At 42.4% G+C, this 15,705-nt stretch overlaps 1 protein-coding gene across 1 annotated transcript in view; it reads left to right on the top strand.

Moving 5' to 3' along the window:
• Positions 1-15,127, top strand: part of PROM1 (prominin 1) — a 108,049-nt gene extending 92,922 nt beyond the window's left edge. The window contains exons 16-25 of the mRNA XM_060096116.1: positions 784-930; positions 1,600-1,671; positions 2,680-2,772; positions 4,679-4,732; positions 5,338-5,418; positions 5,522-5,590; positions 8,092-8,184; positions 11,322-11,440; positions 12,239-12,263; positions 15,053-15,127. Of these exons, the coding sequence (XP_059952099.1) occupies positions 784-930; positions 1,600-1,671; positions 2,680-2,772; positions 4,679-4,732; positions 5,338-5,418; positions 5,522-5,590; positions 8,092-8,184; positions 11,322-11,440; positions 12,239-12,263; positions 15,053-15,127 (828 nt within the window). The remainder of the gene's footprint in view (positions 1-783; positions 931-1,599; positions 1,672-2,679; positions 2,773-4,678; positions 4,733-5,337; positions 5,419-5,521; positions 5,591-8,091; positions 8,185-11,321; positions 11,441-12,238; positions 12,264-15,052) is intronic.
• The last annotated feature ends 578 nt before the right edge of the window (positions 15,128-15,705 follow it).

Raw genomic sequence — 15,705 nt, forward strand, 5'->3', positions numbered from 1 at the left:
AAGGGGAGAAGTTGTTCCCCAAACGCCATGGCTTACCCACTGAGGCATCACAGAAGGCTTCCAGGGTTGCCATGAGGCCACAACAGCCTGATGATTTTCAGATGTGAAGAGGTTTATTTGAAAGCTGTATACAAATTTCAGATTCTCTTCCCTAAATACAGCTTGCATATATTTATAAATAAAATATAATTTTGCAAGCAAGCCCTAATCAATGCCCTCTACTCATTTACTCATTATGCCACGTGCCATTTTCTTGGTGCACCATGATGAGTATGGTGGGAGAGGCCCCAAATCATGAACCACGTTCCCATTGATCTCAAGTCTCTCTATTACCCAAGTCCAGTGCATGCTGCCTCCTTCCTCTGGAAAGCAGCCTGCCCAGCCCCTTTCAGCATCTCTGTTTGTCAAGACTTGCTCAGAAGTCACCTCCTCTCTCCCCAGCCTCCTGCCTTGAAAGGCTCTGTCCCTGGTGTCCCAATGCATTTCATGTGCCTTTATCACGACACTGCCTCTTCCCTTTGAGATCTTTGAGGGTAGAGATGCAATATGATTTTGTTTTGCATTCTACCTCCTCACAAAGTGCTTGGCATAGGGCGTAGGGAAGAAGGCAGGGAGGCAGGGAAGGAATGGGAGGGGAGAGAAGAGAACCGGGGAAGAAGCGCCAGTCAGGTACATGTGTATTTGTTTTGGCCTGTGTAATTTTATTGCTCTTTTAAAGCATTAAGTAGGTGATGTTTTTGGAGAAGAGTGGATTTATTTATATCTTTCCTTTTTATTATGCAGCATACCGGAAACATAAATAATAATTTTGAAAATATGAATATAAGAATTGACAATATAGTTCTGCTGGATGAGGCAGGAAGAAAAAACCTTAAGGATTTCGGTTCTTCGGGAATAGACAAAATAGACTATGGTGCCTTCATGGCTGTGGTATGACCCATATGTTCACACTTAATCTTTTGGGGAAAAGTTAGGGCATCGTGTGTGTGTGTGTGTGTGTGTGTGTGTGTGTGTGTGTATAATATTTTTTGTTAGTTTTTTGTTTTTATTTTTGTTTTTTTATTGAGATGAGATTCACTCAACATGAAATTAACTCTTTTACCAAGTGAGCAATTCACTAGAATTTAGTATAATCACAGTGTTACATAACTATCATCTCTATCTAGTTCCAAAGCACCTTCATCACCCCAAAAGAAGCCCCGATCCCATTAAGCAATTCCTCCCCATTTCCCACTCCCAGCCCCTGGCAACCATCACTCTGTGTTCACTTTCTATGAATTTACCTATTTTGGATATTTCATATGAATGGAATCATACAGTATGTGACCTTTTGTGTCTGATAACCTTAACTGGTCTGTTTCATGTATCCCAAGTTTTTTGAGATTCATGTACATTACAGCATGTATCAGTATTTTATTTCTCTTTATGGTTGAATACAAATAATACTGTGTATAAATAAGAATGCAGATGTGTCTAGCCTTAGAGTGTCTAGCCTTACTTTATGGTTATGGACTCATGTTCACTCTGTTGCTTATTAAAATGCTGTTAAGGTTCAAAAATCCCATATCCATAACACAGCTTTTTACACCTCTTTTGTAGACTGGGAAAAATCCCACAAAAGTGAATCTTTTATCATTTGCAAATGATCTAGAAGTAAAAGCCAACCCTTTGGTGAGTTCAAACGGTCTGGTTCAAGGCTGTCATTGTTGTAGATGTGAAATGTCAGTACCATTCTTAGAGAAGCTATGGAAGAGGTTCCTTGTACCACAAGTAACCCTTGTTTAAACATGCCGCTCTGTGCATGTTGAAAGTTCCCATCAGCAGCCATTGCCACATGGTGCCACAGTCCGTGAGCGTGTAAAGGTTCCCAGGGCAGCTTCGGGGTGCAGGCTCTTCCCAGCCTCTGTTCGTTGTGCTGCTGCCCTCACTGCTTTAGCGCCGGACCTGCTTTCACTCCGTCCACCCCTCCACTGCCAAACACCTGTGCACACATTTTCTTGCAGTGCAGGGAATGGTAACTGAGGACATGGGAGGGAGATCCTGTTTGGTGCTTTGCATCGCCAATAATGAGCGGATAAGGGAGGGCAAAGACACCATCCAAGCCCCATAAGCTTCCCCATTACCAGCTTCTCTGCTGGTTGGTGACTAATGGCTGTAACTGGTCCCTTTCACAAAGCAGCAGACCTGGACTCTGGGGGGAAGACCAGGATTTAAACCCTGAGTCAGCCTCTTCCTAACTGTGGGAACTTAGGCACAATATTTCACCCCTATGTGCCTCAGTTTCCTCATCTGTTAAATGGAGGCAGTAGTAATGCTTGTTAGACGTTACTATACTAAAAACGATTTAAGTGTGAGTTAAGTAAAAGTTCTCAGTTGCTTGAGCCTTGGTTTTCTCGTCTGTAAAATGGAGCTATAGCTACTGTAAAGCAGATTTACAGTGGCTTTATTATGGTGAAGTGAGAGAGAGAGAGAGAGACAGCAGCCTCAGGCACTCAGAAAGAACTGATGCGGGTGGATTATTGCTGAGAGTTCATGGTTCCATGGTTTGAAGGAGGGTGTCTTGGCACCGTCCCTCCAAGTTCGTCATCATATAAGAAGGGCTGCATACTTCTGTCCTGATTAGAGAGAGTGCTCCAGAGTCTGGAAACAGCTACTAATGTTTATTTATTCTCTTTGTAGCCCCCAGGAAATTTGAAACAGACCCTGAAAAATAATGCAGGAATCTTAAGAAATATTCATCGTGAGGAAATCATTCCTTTGCAAAAATTGATGGTAACAGTCAACAACCTTTGATATTTCGCTGTGACCTGGGCAAACTCTGTTTCACCTAGCCTAATGATATATTCATATGTCGCACGTAGGTCAAATTTGGTTGACCTCAGGCTAAGAAATTGAGCTATTTTTAAAATAAATGATAGTAGCTGAGCTTTGAAGAGGACACATTTTCAATTTTCACCACAGATTTTCTGCCTTTTTGTTGCCTTTTTCCATTTGAGTGTGCACAGTTATTTTAAATCTGTGGTTGCCTCCTATGTTTTTCTCTCATTTCCATGGCCGTAAATAGGCTCCCCTAAGCCATGCAGCAGCTGAAGTGCTGGACTCACTCTTACTTAGTTTATTATTATCAGACTCTCTGTCTTCATACCCTGCCATGAAATATGTGAGGCAAGGCGATGTCCCTTCTTTCCACATTCATTTAGCCCTACTCCCTGTTCTGATGTTCTTTGCCCCTCTCTTCCGTCCAGCTTTCTCACTTTTCCTGTCTTTTCTTTCCTCTCTGCCTTCTGGCTTCTTTCCTAAATGCCAGAAAGGCAGTTTGTAACAGAGAAAGAACATGGGCTCTGGAGTCAGGTCGACCTGATTTCAAATCTTGCTTCTGCCTCTCTGAAGTCTTGTGGCTTTCAGTTTTCTCATCTAAAAATGGTGGGAAGGGTCCTTGCCTCACTCTTACCTGGCTCTTGGACATGAAGGATCTGACCTCCCAGAGGGACTCTGCAAAAAGGAGCCATCATCACTATGCTTGCATGTGGGAGGGTCATGTTCGCAGTCGTCAAGGGGAAGACTGCATGGGAACCAGGTTACAGAATCAGCCTGCTCAGGTTTGAAGAAGCTTATTCGTCCGTTTGACTCCACCTGCAGAATCTTCTAGAACTAGTGTTTACCATCTCTCTCTTCATTTTTCCTCCTGCCTTTCTAATTCAGTGGAGTATTCACAAAGTCCTCCTCTACAATTTTCTTCGTTTGTGTGCTGTGCTCATCACAGTTCTCTCTCTGCTATACTTTATGCCTAGCACAAATATGTTAACATTTTAAGCTGGTGTTGACATGTTCCTTAAATCCTTTCCTTCAAGTAGACACAGGACTCCTTGGCCTTTTCAGAGTTGGGGCAATGTACAATTAGGCAAGTTGTTCTGTGGATGTGACCTACAATCTAAACCAGGGCTTAGCAAACTGGGGCCCTGAAAACCGCAGCCCGTGGGCCCCCTCCAGCCTGCTGTCTGTATTTATTTATTTACTTACTTATTTGTTTATTTATTTATTTTGGCCACGCCGTGCGGCATGCGGGATCTTAGTTCCCTGATCAGGGATCGAACCTGGGTCCCCAGTAGTGGAAGCTCAGAGTCCTAACCACTGGACCACCAGGAGTTCCTCTGCTGCCTGTTCTTACAAATAAAGTTTGACTGGAACACAGCCAGGCCCACCTAGTTTACAGATGATCTGTGGCTGCTTTTGGCTACAAGGGCAAAGTTGAGAGATTAGGACAGGGTATGGTCCACAAAGTCTACAGTATTTACTATCTGGTCCTTAACTGATAAAGTTTGCCAATTCCTCATCTAAACCATGCAAATCAAGCCACTCTTGTTGAACAGGTTTTACTGTAAACAATGCCTGCCACTTTGAGCAAACCTGATTCAAAAGCGTTTTGTGGCTACCTTACACATGGTGTGCTGCCCTTTGAAGCTCTAGAATATGTATCCCAATTTTCTTCTTCAGGTTTTCTTATACCCAAATAGGTGAGGTGCATATTGTTCCTCGTGTCTGTTGCTTTTTCTCAAATGAAACTATTACAGAGTAAAGTCTGATTTGATGGCTGACTTATGGGTGGGGGGATACAAAGCATGTGATCTTGCAGCTTCACGTTATAGGTCAGGAAATATGATCTGTGTTTATTCACCAGAGTGCTGTGCACCAAAAATTGAAGGAGCTTCAACAGAAAAGCAGTGGATTGGGGGTAAGGATTTGTTTTCTTTCTCTGTCTTGGGGTCTTGTTACAAAAGCACACACAGACTTTCAGAGATGTTGGGTTTTGCAGGTACTTTAAGTAAAATCAAATCTCAGTTATCCACCCATTTTAAACACCAGATTGGGTTTTCCCACCCTCTCCTTTCTACAAGGACTTCTGTAAATGAAGACCGCATCCTGGCATGTTATGTACACAGGAGAAAGCTGTTTTTGGATGTGTAGGATGCAAGTGTAGGTGGTACATCGGTCACTTTTACAGAGATAATTCTGCTTGACAAACAGCCTCCAAACCTCAGTGCCTTCCACACACAAACTTTCACTCTCACTAGAAAACCAGTACAGTGCCACCCTATCTGTGTTCCATTGGCCAAAGCAAGTCACAAAGCCAAGCTCACCATCATGGGGTGGGGATGTATACCCATCTCCTGGGAAGCCAAGCCAGGGAAGGTGTCACTAATCATGAACAGCTAGTAGAGTCTTAACTAGCAAGTCATTGGGGTGTGGGGCTGAGTTAACAGTACTCGCATCAATATACAAACTGTCTGATGAAATTCTTTTATCACTTGATACCGTGTCGACCGTTGTGTTTTCTAGGTGAAAGTGACCAATATCATTCTCCTTTTGGATTCTGCTCAGGACTTCATCACAAACCAAATCTCCACAATTATTGCTGAAGTAAGTTGTTATGCCAATAAGTGGGTGTGTGACCATAACTGCATGATTACAGAGGATGGTAGAGTCATTTTAATGGCTTTATTACTCTTTGATGTCTTTCCAGGAAAGTAAGAAGTATGGGAATACGATAATGAGCTACTTTGAACATTATCTGCAGTGGGTCAAGCTCTCTGTAAGTGGTTTATCGTTGATGAACATAAGGAGGCTGTGTCTTGGGATAGTCATTTTCTAGGATAAAATCAGGAGGAAATCAAATTAAATTCACAGAAATTAGACAGAAGGTAAGTAAAAGGACCTTGAATGTAGGAGCCACAAGTGGAGGCACCATAAGACTCAGCACAAGTGTGTCCATGCTGGGCAGCTTCCCGGGCCTGCCCACCGCGGACAGCATGCCCCTTGCATTCTCCCCAGGTTCCCTTTGCTCATTGCTGTAGGGATTCTGGTCTCCTCGACTGTGTCTCCCCTGGCAAACTGTGAGCTCCTTACGTTAGAGTCCATTTGCAGCTGTGGTTTGTACACGCCCTGGGCAGCACTGAACCTGCTATGTCATTGGTGTATTTGTCGATTAGGGGGCTTAAACAACAGGAGCTTATTTTCTCACAGTTCTGGAGGCTGGAAGTCCAAGATCAATGTGTCGGCAGGTTGGTTTCTTCTGAGGCCTGTTTCCTTGACTTGTCGGTGGCCGTCTTCCCCTTGTGTCCCCACGTGGTCTTCCTTCTGTGTCTGTGTCCAAATTTCTTTTATAAAGACACCAGTCCTATTGGATTAGAGTCATCTTAGTGACCTAATTTTACCTGAATTCCCTCTTTGAAGACCCTATCTCCATATACAGTCACATTCTGAGGTACGGGAGGTTAGGACTTTGACATGGGAACCTTTGGGGGACAAAATTCGGTCCATAAAGTTAAGTCTCCATGAATAAATCAGTAGAGAGAAGTGGAGGAGCAGAGTGAAGTTTCCAGTGGTGCACGCAACCAATGGAGAATTAGAGTATCTTTTCTCCACACCCTCTCCAGCATTTATTATATGTAGACTTTTTGATGATGATCATTCTGACTGGTGTGAAGTAATGCAACATTGTAGTTTTGATTTGCATTTCTCTAATAATGAGCGAGGTTGAGCATCTTTTCATGTGCCTGTTGGCCATCTGTATGTCTTCTTTGGAGAAATGTCTATTTAGGTCTTCTGTCTTTTTGGATTGGGTTGTTTGTTTTTTTTGTTATTGAGCTGTATAAGCTGTTTGTATATTTTAGAAATTAAGCTCTTGTTGGTCACATCATTTGCAAATATTTTCTCCCATTCCATAGGTTGTCTTTTTGTTGTACTTATGGTTTCCTTTGCTGTGCAAAAACTTTTAAGTTTAATTAGGTCTCATTGGTTTATTATTGCTTTTGTTTCCATTACTCTAAGGAGAAGGGTCCAAAAACTATTGCTGCAATTTACGTCAAAGAGTGTTCTGCCTATGGTTTCCTCTAGGAGTTTTATAGTATCCAGTCTTACATTTAGGTCTTTAATCCCTTTTGAGTTTATTTTTGTATATGGTCTTAGAGAATGTTCTAATTTCATTCTTTTCATTTCTTTGTAGCTGTCCAGTTTTCCCAGCACCACTAATTGAAGAGACTGTCTTTTCTCCATTGTATATTCTTGTCTCCTTTGTCATAGATTAATTGACCATTAGTGCGTAGGTTTATTTCTGGGCTTTCTATCCTGTTCCATTGATCCACGTGTACCCTTAACCCACTTTTTATAAAACTAACAGTGAAAAAGCCTATAAAGAGAGTGTATACGGTTGTTTGAGCTTGGAGAAACATAATGTTATTAACATGGGTTGCCTTGTAAGGTAGAGGTGGAAGAAAAGGGGGAGGTGAGCCAACCAATAAAGGAAAAGAAATAAGATACACTCCCCACCCCAGGAGCTAGCATCTAGCTTATTGTACTTACTCCAGAGTTTTTTGAATGAACGAATATAGTTTTCTTAAGCTAATGGGATTGGAGCATCTGTCTGTGATTCATTAAACTTGTTTAGTCTTACCTCAGTAATGAGTACTTTGCTTTCTGTCTTCTAAAACGAGGTCGGCAGATCCTGCCATTTTTGTAAATAAAGTTTTATTGGCACACAGCCACACCCATTTGTTCATATATTGTCTGTGGCTGTTTTCACCCCACCATGACAGAGTGGAGCAGTTGCAACAGATACATCTCAGCTGAGCCTGCAAAGTCTAAAATATTTACTCTCTGGCCCTTTACAGAAAAAGTCTGCCAACCCCTGTTCTAAAATGTAGACTTATTCATTACCTAACTTTCCACTTTCTTCCCACATCCTTTGTCAGACTACAAAGGGGGCAGGTAAGAAACTCAGACTGAGGCACTGTGCTGACCACATATACTCTTTAAGTCTCTGCAGAGTCCAGAAAGATGCATCTTACTTTCCCAAATAACAAACCAGGGAACTAAAACCCGAGGCTCAGAGAGAATCGGGGTCTTCCTTTCAAGTACATACTTTTTGATGTTGTAGAACTCATCCATAGAAATCAGCCCTCAGCTCCATATTCAGAGGGCCTAAGAATTCTTTTTGTGAACAGGCCAGAAGTGAATAGGGTGTTTAATTTTATTCTTGTGGAATTTTGTGGGTGTAGCTCTATCTAAGTTTGCCTGTTTTTCTTACCCCCATAGATCACTGAGCAAATGGCAGCCTGCAAACCAGTGGCCACCGCTCTAGATTCGGCTATTGATGTCTTTCTGTGCAGCTACATTATTGACCCCCTGGTAAGAATTTCATCTTTCAAAAGAAGAAAACACAATAAACTCATTATCTTTGATTTTTTTTTTCAGATGGTAGTTCACACTATAATATAAAATAGGTTTCTGCTTGGGTCTATTACAGTTGTAGAATCCAAGACCTAAGATCTAAAATGTAGATGAATGTGTTCTGACACTAATAAGCTAGAAAAGTCAAAGTCCTCGCTGCATATCTTCATTCCTTACTTGAATTTTATTTACAGAAGTCAAGAGACCCTCATGAAGAAAACTGTTTGTCTGAAATAATTAGAAAGGAACATCACTGGTGTGCAGATTGCCAATATTCCAAAGGACTCTTAGTGCAGCTATATATGTAACCCTAAAACTATAGCAAACTTAGTTTAATTTTTGGGTTAACAGCCCTTTAAGATGTTACCACTGGGCTGGTAAGTTCCAGTTAACCAAGTTTATTCCTCAGGTCTGTTCACTCCTCAGTATACACTGACTCTCTCCATGAGTCAATCCTCTCATTCCCTTCACTTAAAGCACCTCAGTGGCTTACTGTTAATATCACGGGAAGGATCAGGATCCTTAATGTTACGCCCTAGGCCCTGCATGATTGGGTACCTGCCCATTGGCACATTTTGTACTATTTGATCACTTTTCTCACTGTGCTTCAGTGTTTTCTTTCATTTCTTTATATACTCCAATAAAGATGTTAAAAAAAAATCTAGATTTCCCCACCCCAGGGCCTTTGCATATGCCAGTTCTGCTGCCTAGAAATTAGACACAAGCTCCTTCTCCCTCTCTCTCTCTCTCATTCTTCCCCTCTACACCCATACCCCACCTAGCTGACTCCTCTAGGTCTTATAATATAATGGTTGAGAACACAGACTCTGAATTCAAATTCCACTTCTATATTTTCTGAACTCCGTGACGTAGAAAAATATCTTTTCTGAGCTTCTTCACCTTAATAGGGTTGTTTTGATGGTTCAAAGAGAGACTACATGGAAAGCCCTTAACACCTTTCCTGGTACATTAACACACTCCACAAATGTTCGCTGTTATTAGCTGTTGTTCCGTTTTCAGGTCTTAGCTCAAACATGTCTTTTTTTCCGGGAAGGTTTTCCTGATCTTCCCAACTACATTTGGCTCCCTTTTGTACACTCCCATGGAACTTTCTGCTTTTCCTGTAGAGATGTTTTTGCTGTTTGTATTGTACATTGGTGTGGCTCTTTGGTAAGACCTGTCCGCCGCAACACACACTAGACTCTGAACTCCGTGAGCACGAGCTGTGTGTTCACTGCTGTGACCCTGTCATCTGGAGTGTTGTCTGGCACAGGCCATAAGGATGATCAGATAGCTGCCTGTCACAGTACATTCAGATTGCTCTATCTGTCCATCTCTCTGTTCCATTATCACTTTTCTCTCTGGGAGGGACTTTTGTACCTGGATGGAAATGACCCTGCCACTTTCCCAGCCATGCAGATCCCCCGCCTTGGCCTCCTGGCTGCTTCCCTCCCCTCCTGACTTTGTACCCTTTTGTCTGCTGCTTGGAGGCCCTGCTGAGGGCTTTGATTAAAGCCCTCATTAGGGGAGCCCTAGATTAGTTAGGCTGGTTCATTCTGAACTGCTCTCCTTGTGCCCAGTCTCCACTGCCTGCCCACAACCAGTCAGATCACCCAACTAGCAGGTGCATCTCCAAAACAATCGGGGACCACTGGAGGGGAGGCCTGGAGGATGCTCAGGAAGACTGTAGTCTAGAGCTTTGGAGCAGGTGGTTTAAAGAGTAAGGAAGAGTTCTGGCCTTTGGCTCAGCCAGGAAAATAGACTCCTGGCTGGCAAACATGTTTCTTTTATATCTTGATTGTACCCAGAAGGATTGAGGCAGCTTCCAGCAAAAGGAATGCTTGTCATAAAGCTCTAAGCCTCTCAAAACAAGGTTGAAAGTGTAGAAATCTACCAATAAAAGAATATGTGGGAAAGGAAAACAAATTTACTGAAAATTCTAGGCCAAGTGATGCCACTCTGTCCAACGCTAAACTCAACCAGGAACAAAGCAGAAGCGCAGTGGCTGAGACATGAGGGTCTGGGCAGTTGTTTTTATGTCCGAGCTGCCTTTTACCTCCCAGTGGGCTGGGGAGGGCTGCTGTAGTGTTACAGGGTTATCCTAAGGCAGGGGCCGCAGACTTGAGCCTCTACTAGGATCTGGAAGGTTGTAGATTTACAAAACAGGCCAAGACCAGACGCTGGCTAGTGTCTGGTACCCAGAGAGCCATACGGGTTTTGCACAGCCATCTCTGTTCTGATTGGTGGGTCAGGTTAAATAATGTTGGGTATCACAAACCTGTAAGAGCTAGTGGTATGGCTTGCAACAGACTGAGGACAGATATCCCTCTTGAAGGAAGAACCATCACTCAGCTCCAGCTGATGTTGCCTTGTGGGAATGAGGGCTCAGCATTACGAGTTCCGACTTGAGACTTTTCGAGAAAAGACGTAAAGCCAGGTTTCTGTGTGACATCTGACTTAGGAATATAGGCAGATGTCTTTTAAAAAATACTTTAACATTGCTTTTTAGGCAGAACAGGATTGAATTCAGCCCATGACTGTCCTTAAAGATTGGTTAAATTCATCATGGAACGTTTGTTGGGGGCATCGTTATGTACCAAGCATTGCATCTGTTTTCTTCACACAATAGTGTTATAGGATGAGGATGCTGCCAATCCCACTGTTCAGAGGTAGAGCAAAGCCAGGAAGTTTAGTGAACCACCCTCACATCAAAACAACTCAGAGAAGGATCTGAGCTCAGGCCTGCAGGCTGTCCGTGCTCTTACGGCTGGCCTCAAAGGCGGGGGCCATCTAGTGGGATGGTTAGTTGTTGTTTGGGGGTGTCCTAGATGCTAAACCTTGCTTCAGCACTTGCTGCCTCTGTTCCTCATTTGTAAAATAAATATGACAATAGGATCTATTCAATGTTTTCAGAAAGATGGAATGAATTATAATAATAGGTAGCACTTCACACAGTGGCCGGCTCATCTTAAGTTCACAAAATTAGAATCCATTAAAAAAACTGCAAAATAAAGTTATTTTCCCCAAGCCAGTGTTGTTTTCCAGTTCCCATCTTCAAGAATCTAATCCTCATGATTTTCCTTTTTCCCCCGCAGAACTTGTTTTGGTTTGGTATAGGAAAAGCTACCGCATTTTTACTTCCGGCTGTCATTTTTGCTGTAAAGCTGGCTAAGTACTACCGTCGAATGGATTCTGAAGATGTATATGACGATGAGTAAGTAGACGAGAGGCTGGGGAATCATTTTCTAAGTGGCGCTACCTTCCAAGCACTTGCTAAAGAATGGCTCTGATGTGATTAAACTTGATTTTTTTTTTTATGATTACAACTGTATGACATTCTTTTTTTTAATTTATTTTTTTATACAGCAGGTTCTTATTAGTTATCCATTTTATACATATAAGTGTAATAGGTCATCCATATTCAGATGAAATTTTTGTACTGGTTTTCTTATGCTTATTTTAACTTTTTTTCCCCTTGTTTAATCATCTCAGCTTCCTTAACCAGTTTTCTTATTTCTTGTTTGCAGTTCCTCTGTCTCAGGGACTTGGCACTTTACTTTATAACTGTTTTTACTAGTTTTCATTTTGGCTCCGTGGTCCACCCTTCACTCTGTGCCTGGTGAACTTGTATTCAAAATGTGTTCATTTTGGGCTTCCCTGGTGGCGCAGTGGTTGAGAGTCCGCCTGCTGATGCAGGGGACGCGGGTTCGTGCCCCCGTCTGGGAGGATCCCACATGTCGCGGAGCGGCTGGGCCCATGAGCTATGGCTGCTGAGCCTGCGCATCTGGAGCCTATGCTCTGCAATGGGAGAGGACACAACAGGGAGAGGCCCGCGTACCACCCCACCAAAAAAAGTGTTCGTTTTGACTTCATTTACCTCCTTCTTAATATGTGTTTCTCCTGAATTTGCTTTTTCAGCATCTGTATTAGAGTAAAAAGGTGGGGGGATGCAGCTGTTGAGCTGTAATTGTAATTGAAAAATCATTTTATCTCCCTTTTTTGTGTTTTATAGCGTTGAAACTATACCCATGAAAAAAGTAAGCCTTTTCTTTTTTAAGCCATATTTCTAAGGTGGGACTGGGGAGGGCTTTATTATTAGGTGACAAACTTTTAAAACTAAAATAATAACATTAAATTACATAACAACAACAAATATGACTGGATAAAAATAAATGCTGATGCCTCTTAAAATGAGAGCTGGCACATGGAGAATACCGAAGAAATCCTTGTTGAATGAATGAAAATTGTCTATGTTAAATTTATTAATATATAAAATGTTTGTTTGGATCTTTGGTTTTTTAAAGGGAAGAAAATGTAAATATACTTTTTTACTTTCTTTATAGATTTAACGAATTGTTATATACTTTTTACGACCATTACATTGTCTTTGTAATCCATGATGTAAATGCTTCATCTTAGAAATAACATGGTGTTTTTGGTGCATTTATTTTTGTTACAGTATGGAAAATGCTAATATTGGTTCTCGTAGACATCAAGCCTCCAGTATGGAAAATGCCAATATTGGTTCTCGTAGACATTGACACACCCAGACAAATTGAACAAAGTTTTTAAACAGCTCCAACTGCATCAGTTCATGACCTGCAGCGTCTCCAAATATTGGGAAAGAAACCTTCCGTTCAGGAGCTTACAGAGTTCAGTGAGGTCACATGGAGTATGCACTGACCGGCCTAAGAGTGGAAAGCGCGCACGCCTATTTTTTAGAAGTTTTGCTTTAATCTTCTGAGCCTTCTATGAAAATTTAAATATGTAAAACATTCATGATTTCCCAGTTTAGCCTTTGGAGCAAGACAGGAATTTGGGCACATTTCATCCAATGGGAACTTCGACTCCTAGTTAGAGAAAGTCCAGAAAATAGCAGATTTGTGTGTGAACAATAAAAGAATGATTTCAGAATTATGACTCTAATCTTCTTATTGAAAAATAGATCTAAACTACAGGTGTCAGTGAAGTCTCTGTATTATTTTCTTAGAGCAGCTGTAACACATCACACAAACTGAGTGGCTTAAAGCAACATGTTCTCGAACTTCTATGGAGGCTGGACGTCTGAAATCAACACGTCAGCAGAGTTGGTTCCTCCCAGAGAGCCTGAGGGAGAGTCTGTTCCGGGCCTTTCTCTGAGATTCCAATGATTGCTGCCAATCCTTGGCCTTCCTTGGCTTGTAGATGTATCACTCCAGTCTCTGCCTCTGTCTTCATATGGAGCTTCTCTTTGTGTGTGTGTCCCACTTCCCCTTATCTCCTAAGGAGACCAGTCACTGGGTCAGGGCCCATCCTAAGCAAGAATGACCTCACCTTCATTTCATTGTATCTGCAAACAACCTATTTTCAAACATTCACAGGTTCTAGGTGAACATAAATTTGGTGGCGGGGTGGGCGGGGCGGAGATTATTCCCCCCTGACACACACAGTCACCCAATAACAATAGCAAATAGCCAAAGAGATAGAGAAGTGGACACAAAAGAAAGTGACACTGTACACACAGAAATTAAGGTAAATTACCAAAATCAGAAATGACAGAAAATTAAAAAATGTTAGTAGACATACACAAAATAGTGACTCATTCCCCTCTTAATTTTAACCTTTAAGATTTGTCTGTATCTAAGAGCACATTAATAACCCACTGCATGTGTCAATCAATTGTCTCTGCATCTAACCCAGTGATGCCAGCCCCTGCTACACAATGGATTCACCTGCGGGGGGATCTTTTTAAAAATACTGATGTTTGGGTCCCATCCCAAGAGATTCTTATGTAGTTGGTTAGGGATGTGGCTTGAGCATGTGGATTTAAAATTTTTCCCAGGTTATTCTGATGTACAGCCAGGGTTGAGAAACACAGCCTCTGGTTAATTAAATCAGAATTTCTGAGATGTATCCCAGGTAATTCTCATGTGTAATCTGGGTTGAGAATTACTGATACAGCTTCTACATGCATTTCATCTGATTTATATATGTATTCATTGATCACCTACTATGTCCCAAGCACTGTGCAAGACACTGGATGGGGGAGAGGTGAGCTAACAGACTAGATCCAGCCTCCTAGGAGCTCAGTGTCAGTGGTGGAAACCAAGACGACCCATTGAACGAATATATGAGAGACACAGAAGGCTGTGGGGTGGTGGAAGTCAGGGGAGGGTTCCTGCAGTTGAATTTCTGAAAAATATGTGTACGAAAAACCTATGACACATTTAACAAATCTGTTTCTTATGAAGGTTCTGTGCCTTTCACTTCTCCCCTCCTGTAATCCTCACTGCATCCCTATGAGGTCAGCAGTTTTAGTTCTAATTATAAACGAAGTAGCCTGAAGCTTACAGAAGTGAGTTGTCCAATATCACCCAGCTCATAAGTGTTTGGGTCAGAAGATGATCCAGGTCCCCCAGATTCCATAGCTCCTGGCTCTCTTGTTGAATCTATTCCGTTAGCACTAACCTTAGTGCTCTGTTGCCTCTGCTTAGTCATGCTGGCTTTGCATCTTTTGTAAAAGAATGTTGCCTACAGCCTGAAATATACAGGATAGCCCATTCTCAAGGCTCTGACCTTTAGAGGTGTAACACTTTGCCATTCATATAGAGATAAACAGAGAATGATATCTGTCCTGTTGTGAGGTTTATAGGAACATTGTGACCAGACCTGTAAGAACAGAGGATTCCAGCACCAAAAAGTTTGCAACAATCAGTGCACCCCTTCCCCTTTTAGTATAAAACAAGCCTGAATTCTAACTCGGGTAAAATGGTTCTCTGGGACACTAGTCCACCATCTTCTGGGTCTGCTGCTTTCCGAATAAAGTCGCTTTTCCTTGCCTCAACAGCTCATGTCTCGATTTATTGGCCTGTCCTACAGCAAGCAGTACGAGCTTGGACTCAGTAACAACGTCACAAGCTAGGGTGGGTTTTAGCACAGACTGCTTACTGACAACGTTTCAAACTAAAACCACCAGAGAGCTGTCTGGTGTTCTCTAATGATGAAATGCAGTATCAATCAGTGCTACTCAAAGTGTGGCCTGAGGACCAGAAGGATCACCTGGGGAGCTCAAAAAAGGATAATTCTGACTCCACCCCAGATACCCTGAATCACAGTATCTGAGGGTGAGGCCCAGGAATGTGTATTTTAACAAGCTTTCCAGATGAGTCCAAAGTACATAAAGTTGGCCAAGCATACTTCAAATCACCCTGACGGAAAAGATCATTTAGAAACTAGCTTTCGTCCAAGAAATGTGGCTAAGCCCCAGTGCAAACTACAGATTTTTGGTGCCTGTGTAAGGGCTGCAGGGGGAAAGGGAGAAGGTGGAGCCAGTCCTGAGAGCATGTTCATGGCTAACCACCAGGCCCAAACCCACCATCCATCCATCTGAAATGCCTGTTTCCACTCCCATCTTCCTGAAGAAGGGGCTCCTGCACGCCTTCATTCCCTCCCTGAAACGCCACTGCCATCAAGTCAGATCAGTGACACCTACCACTTCTC

This window comes from Mesoplodon densirostris, chromosome 1 (genome assembly GCF_025265405.1).
Source record: "Mesoplodon densirostris isolate mMesDen1 chromosome 1, mMesDen1 primary haplotype, whole genome shotgun sequence".
In the NCBI taxonomy this organism is placed as follows: Eukaryota; Metazoa; Chordata; class Mammalia; order Artiodactyla; family Ziphiidae; genus Mesoplodon; species Mesoplodon densirostris.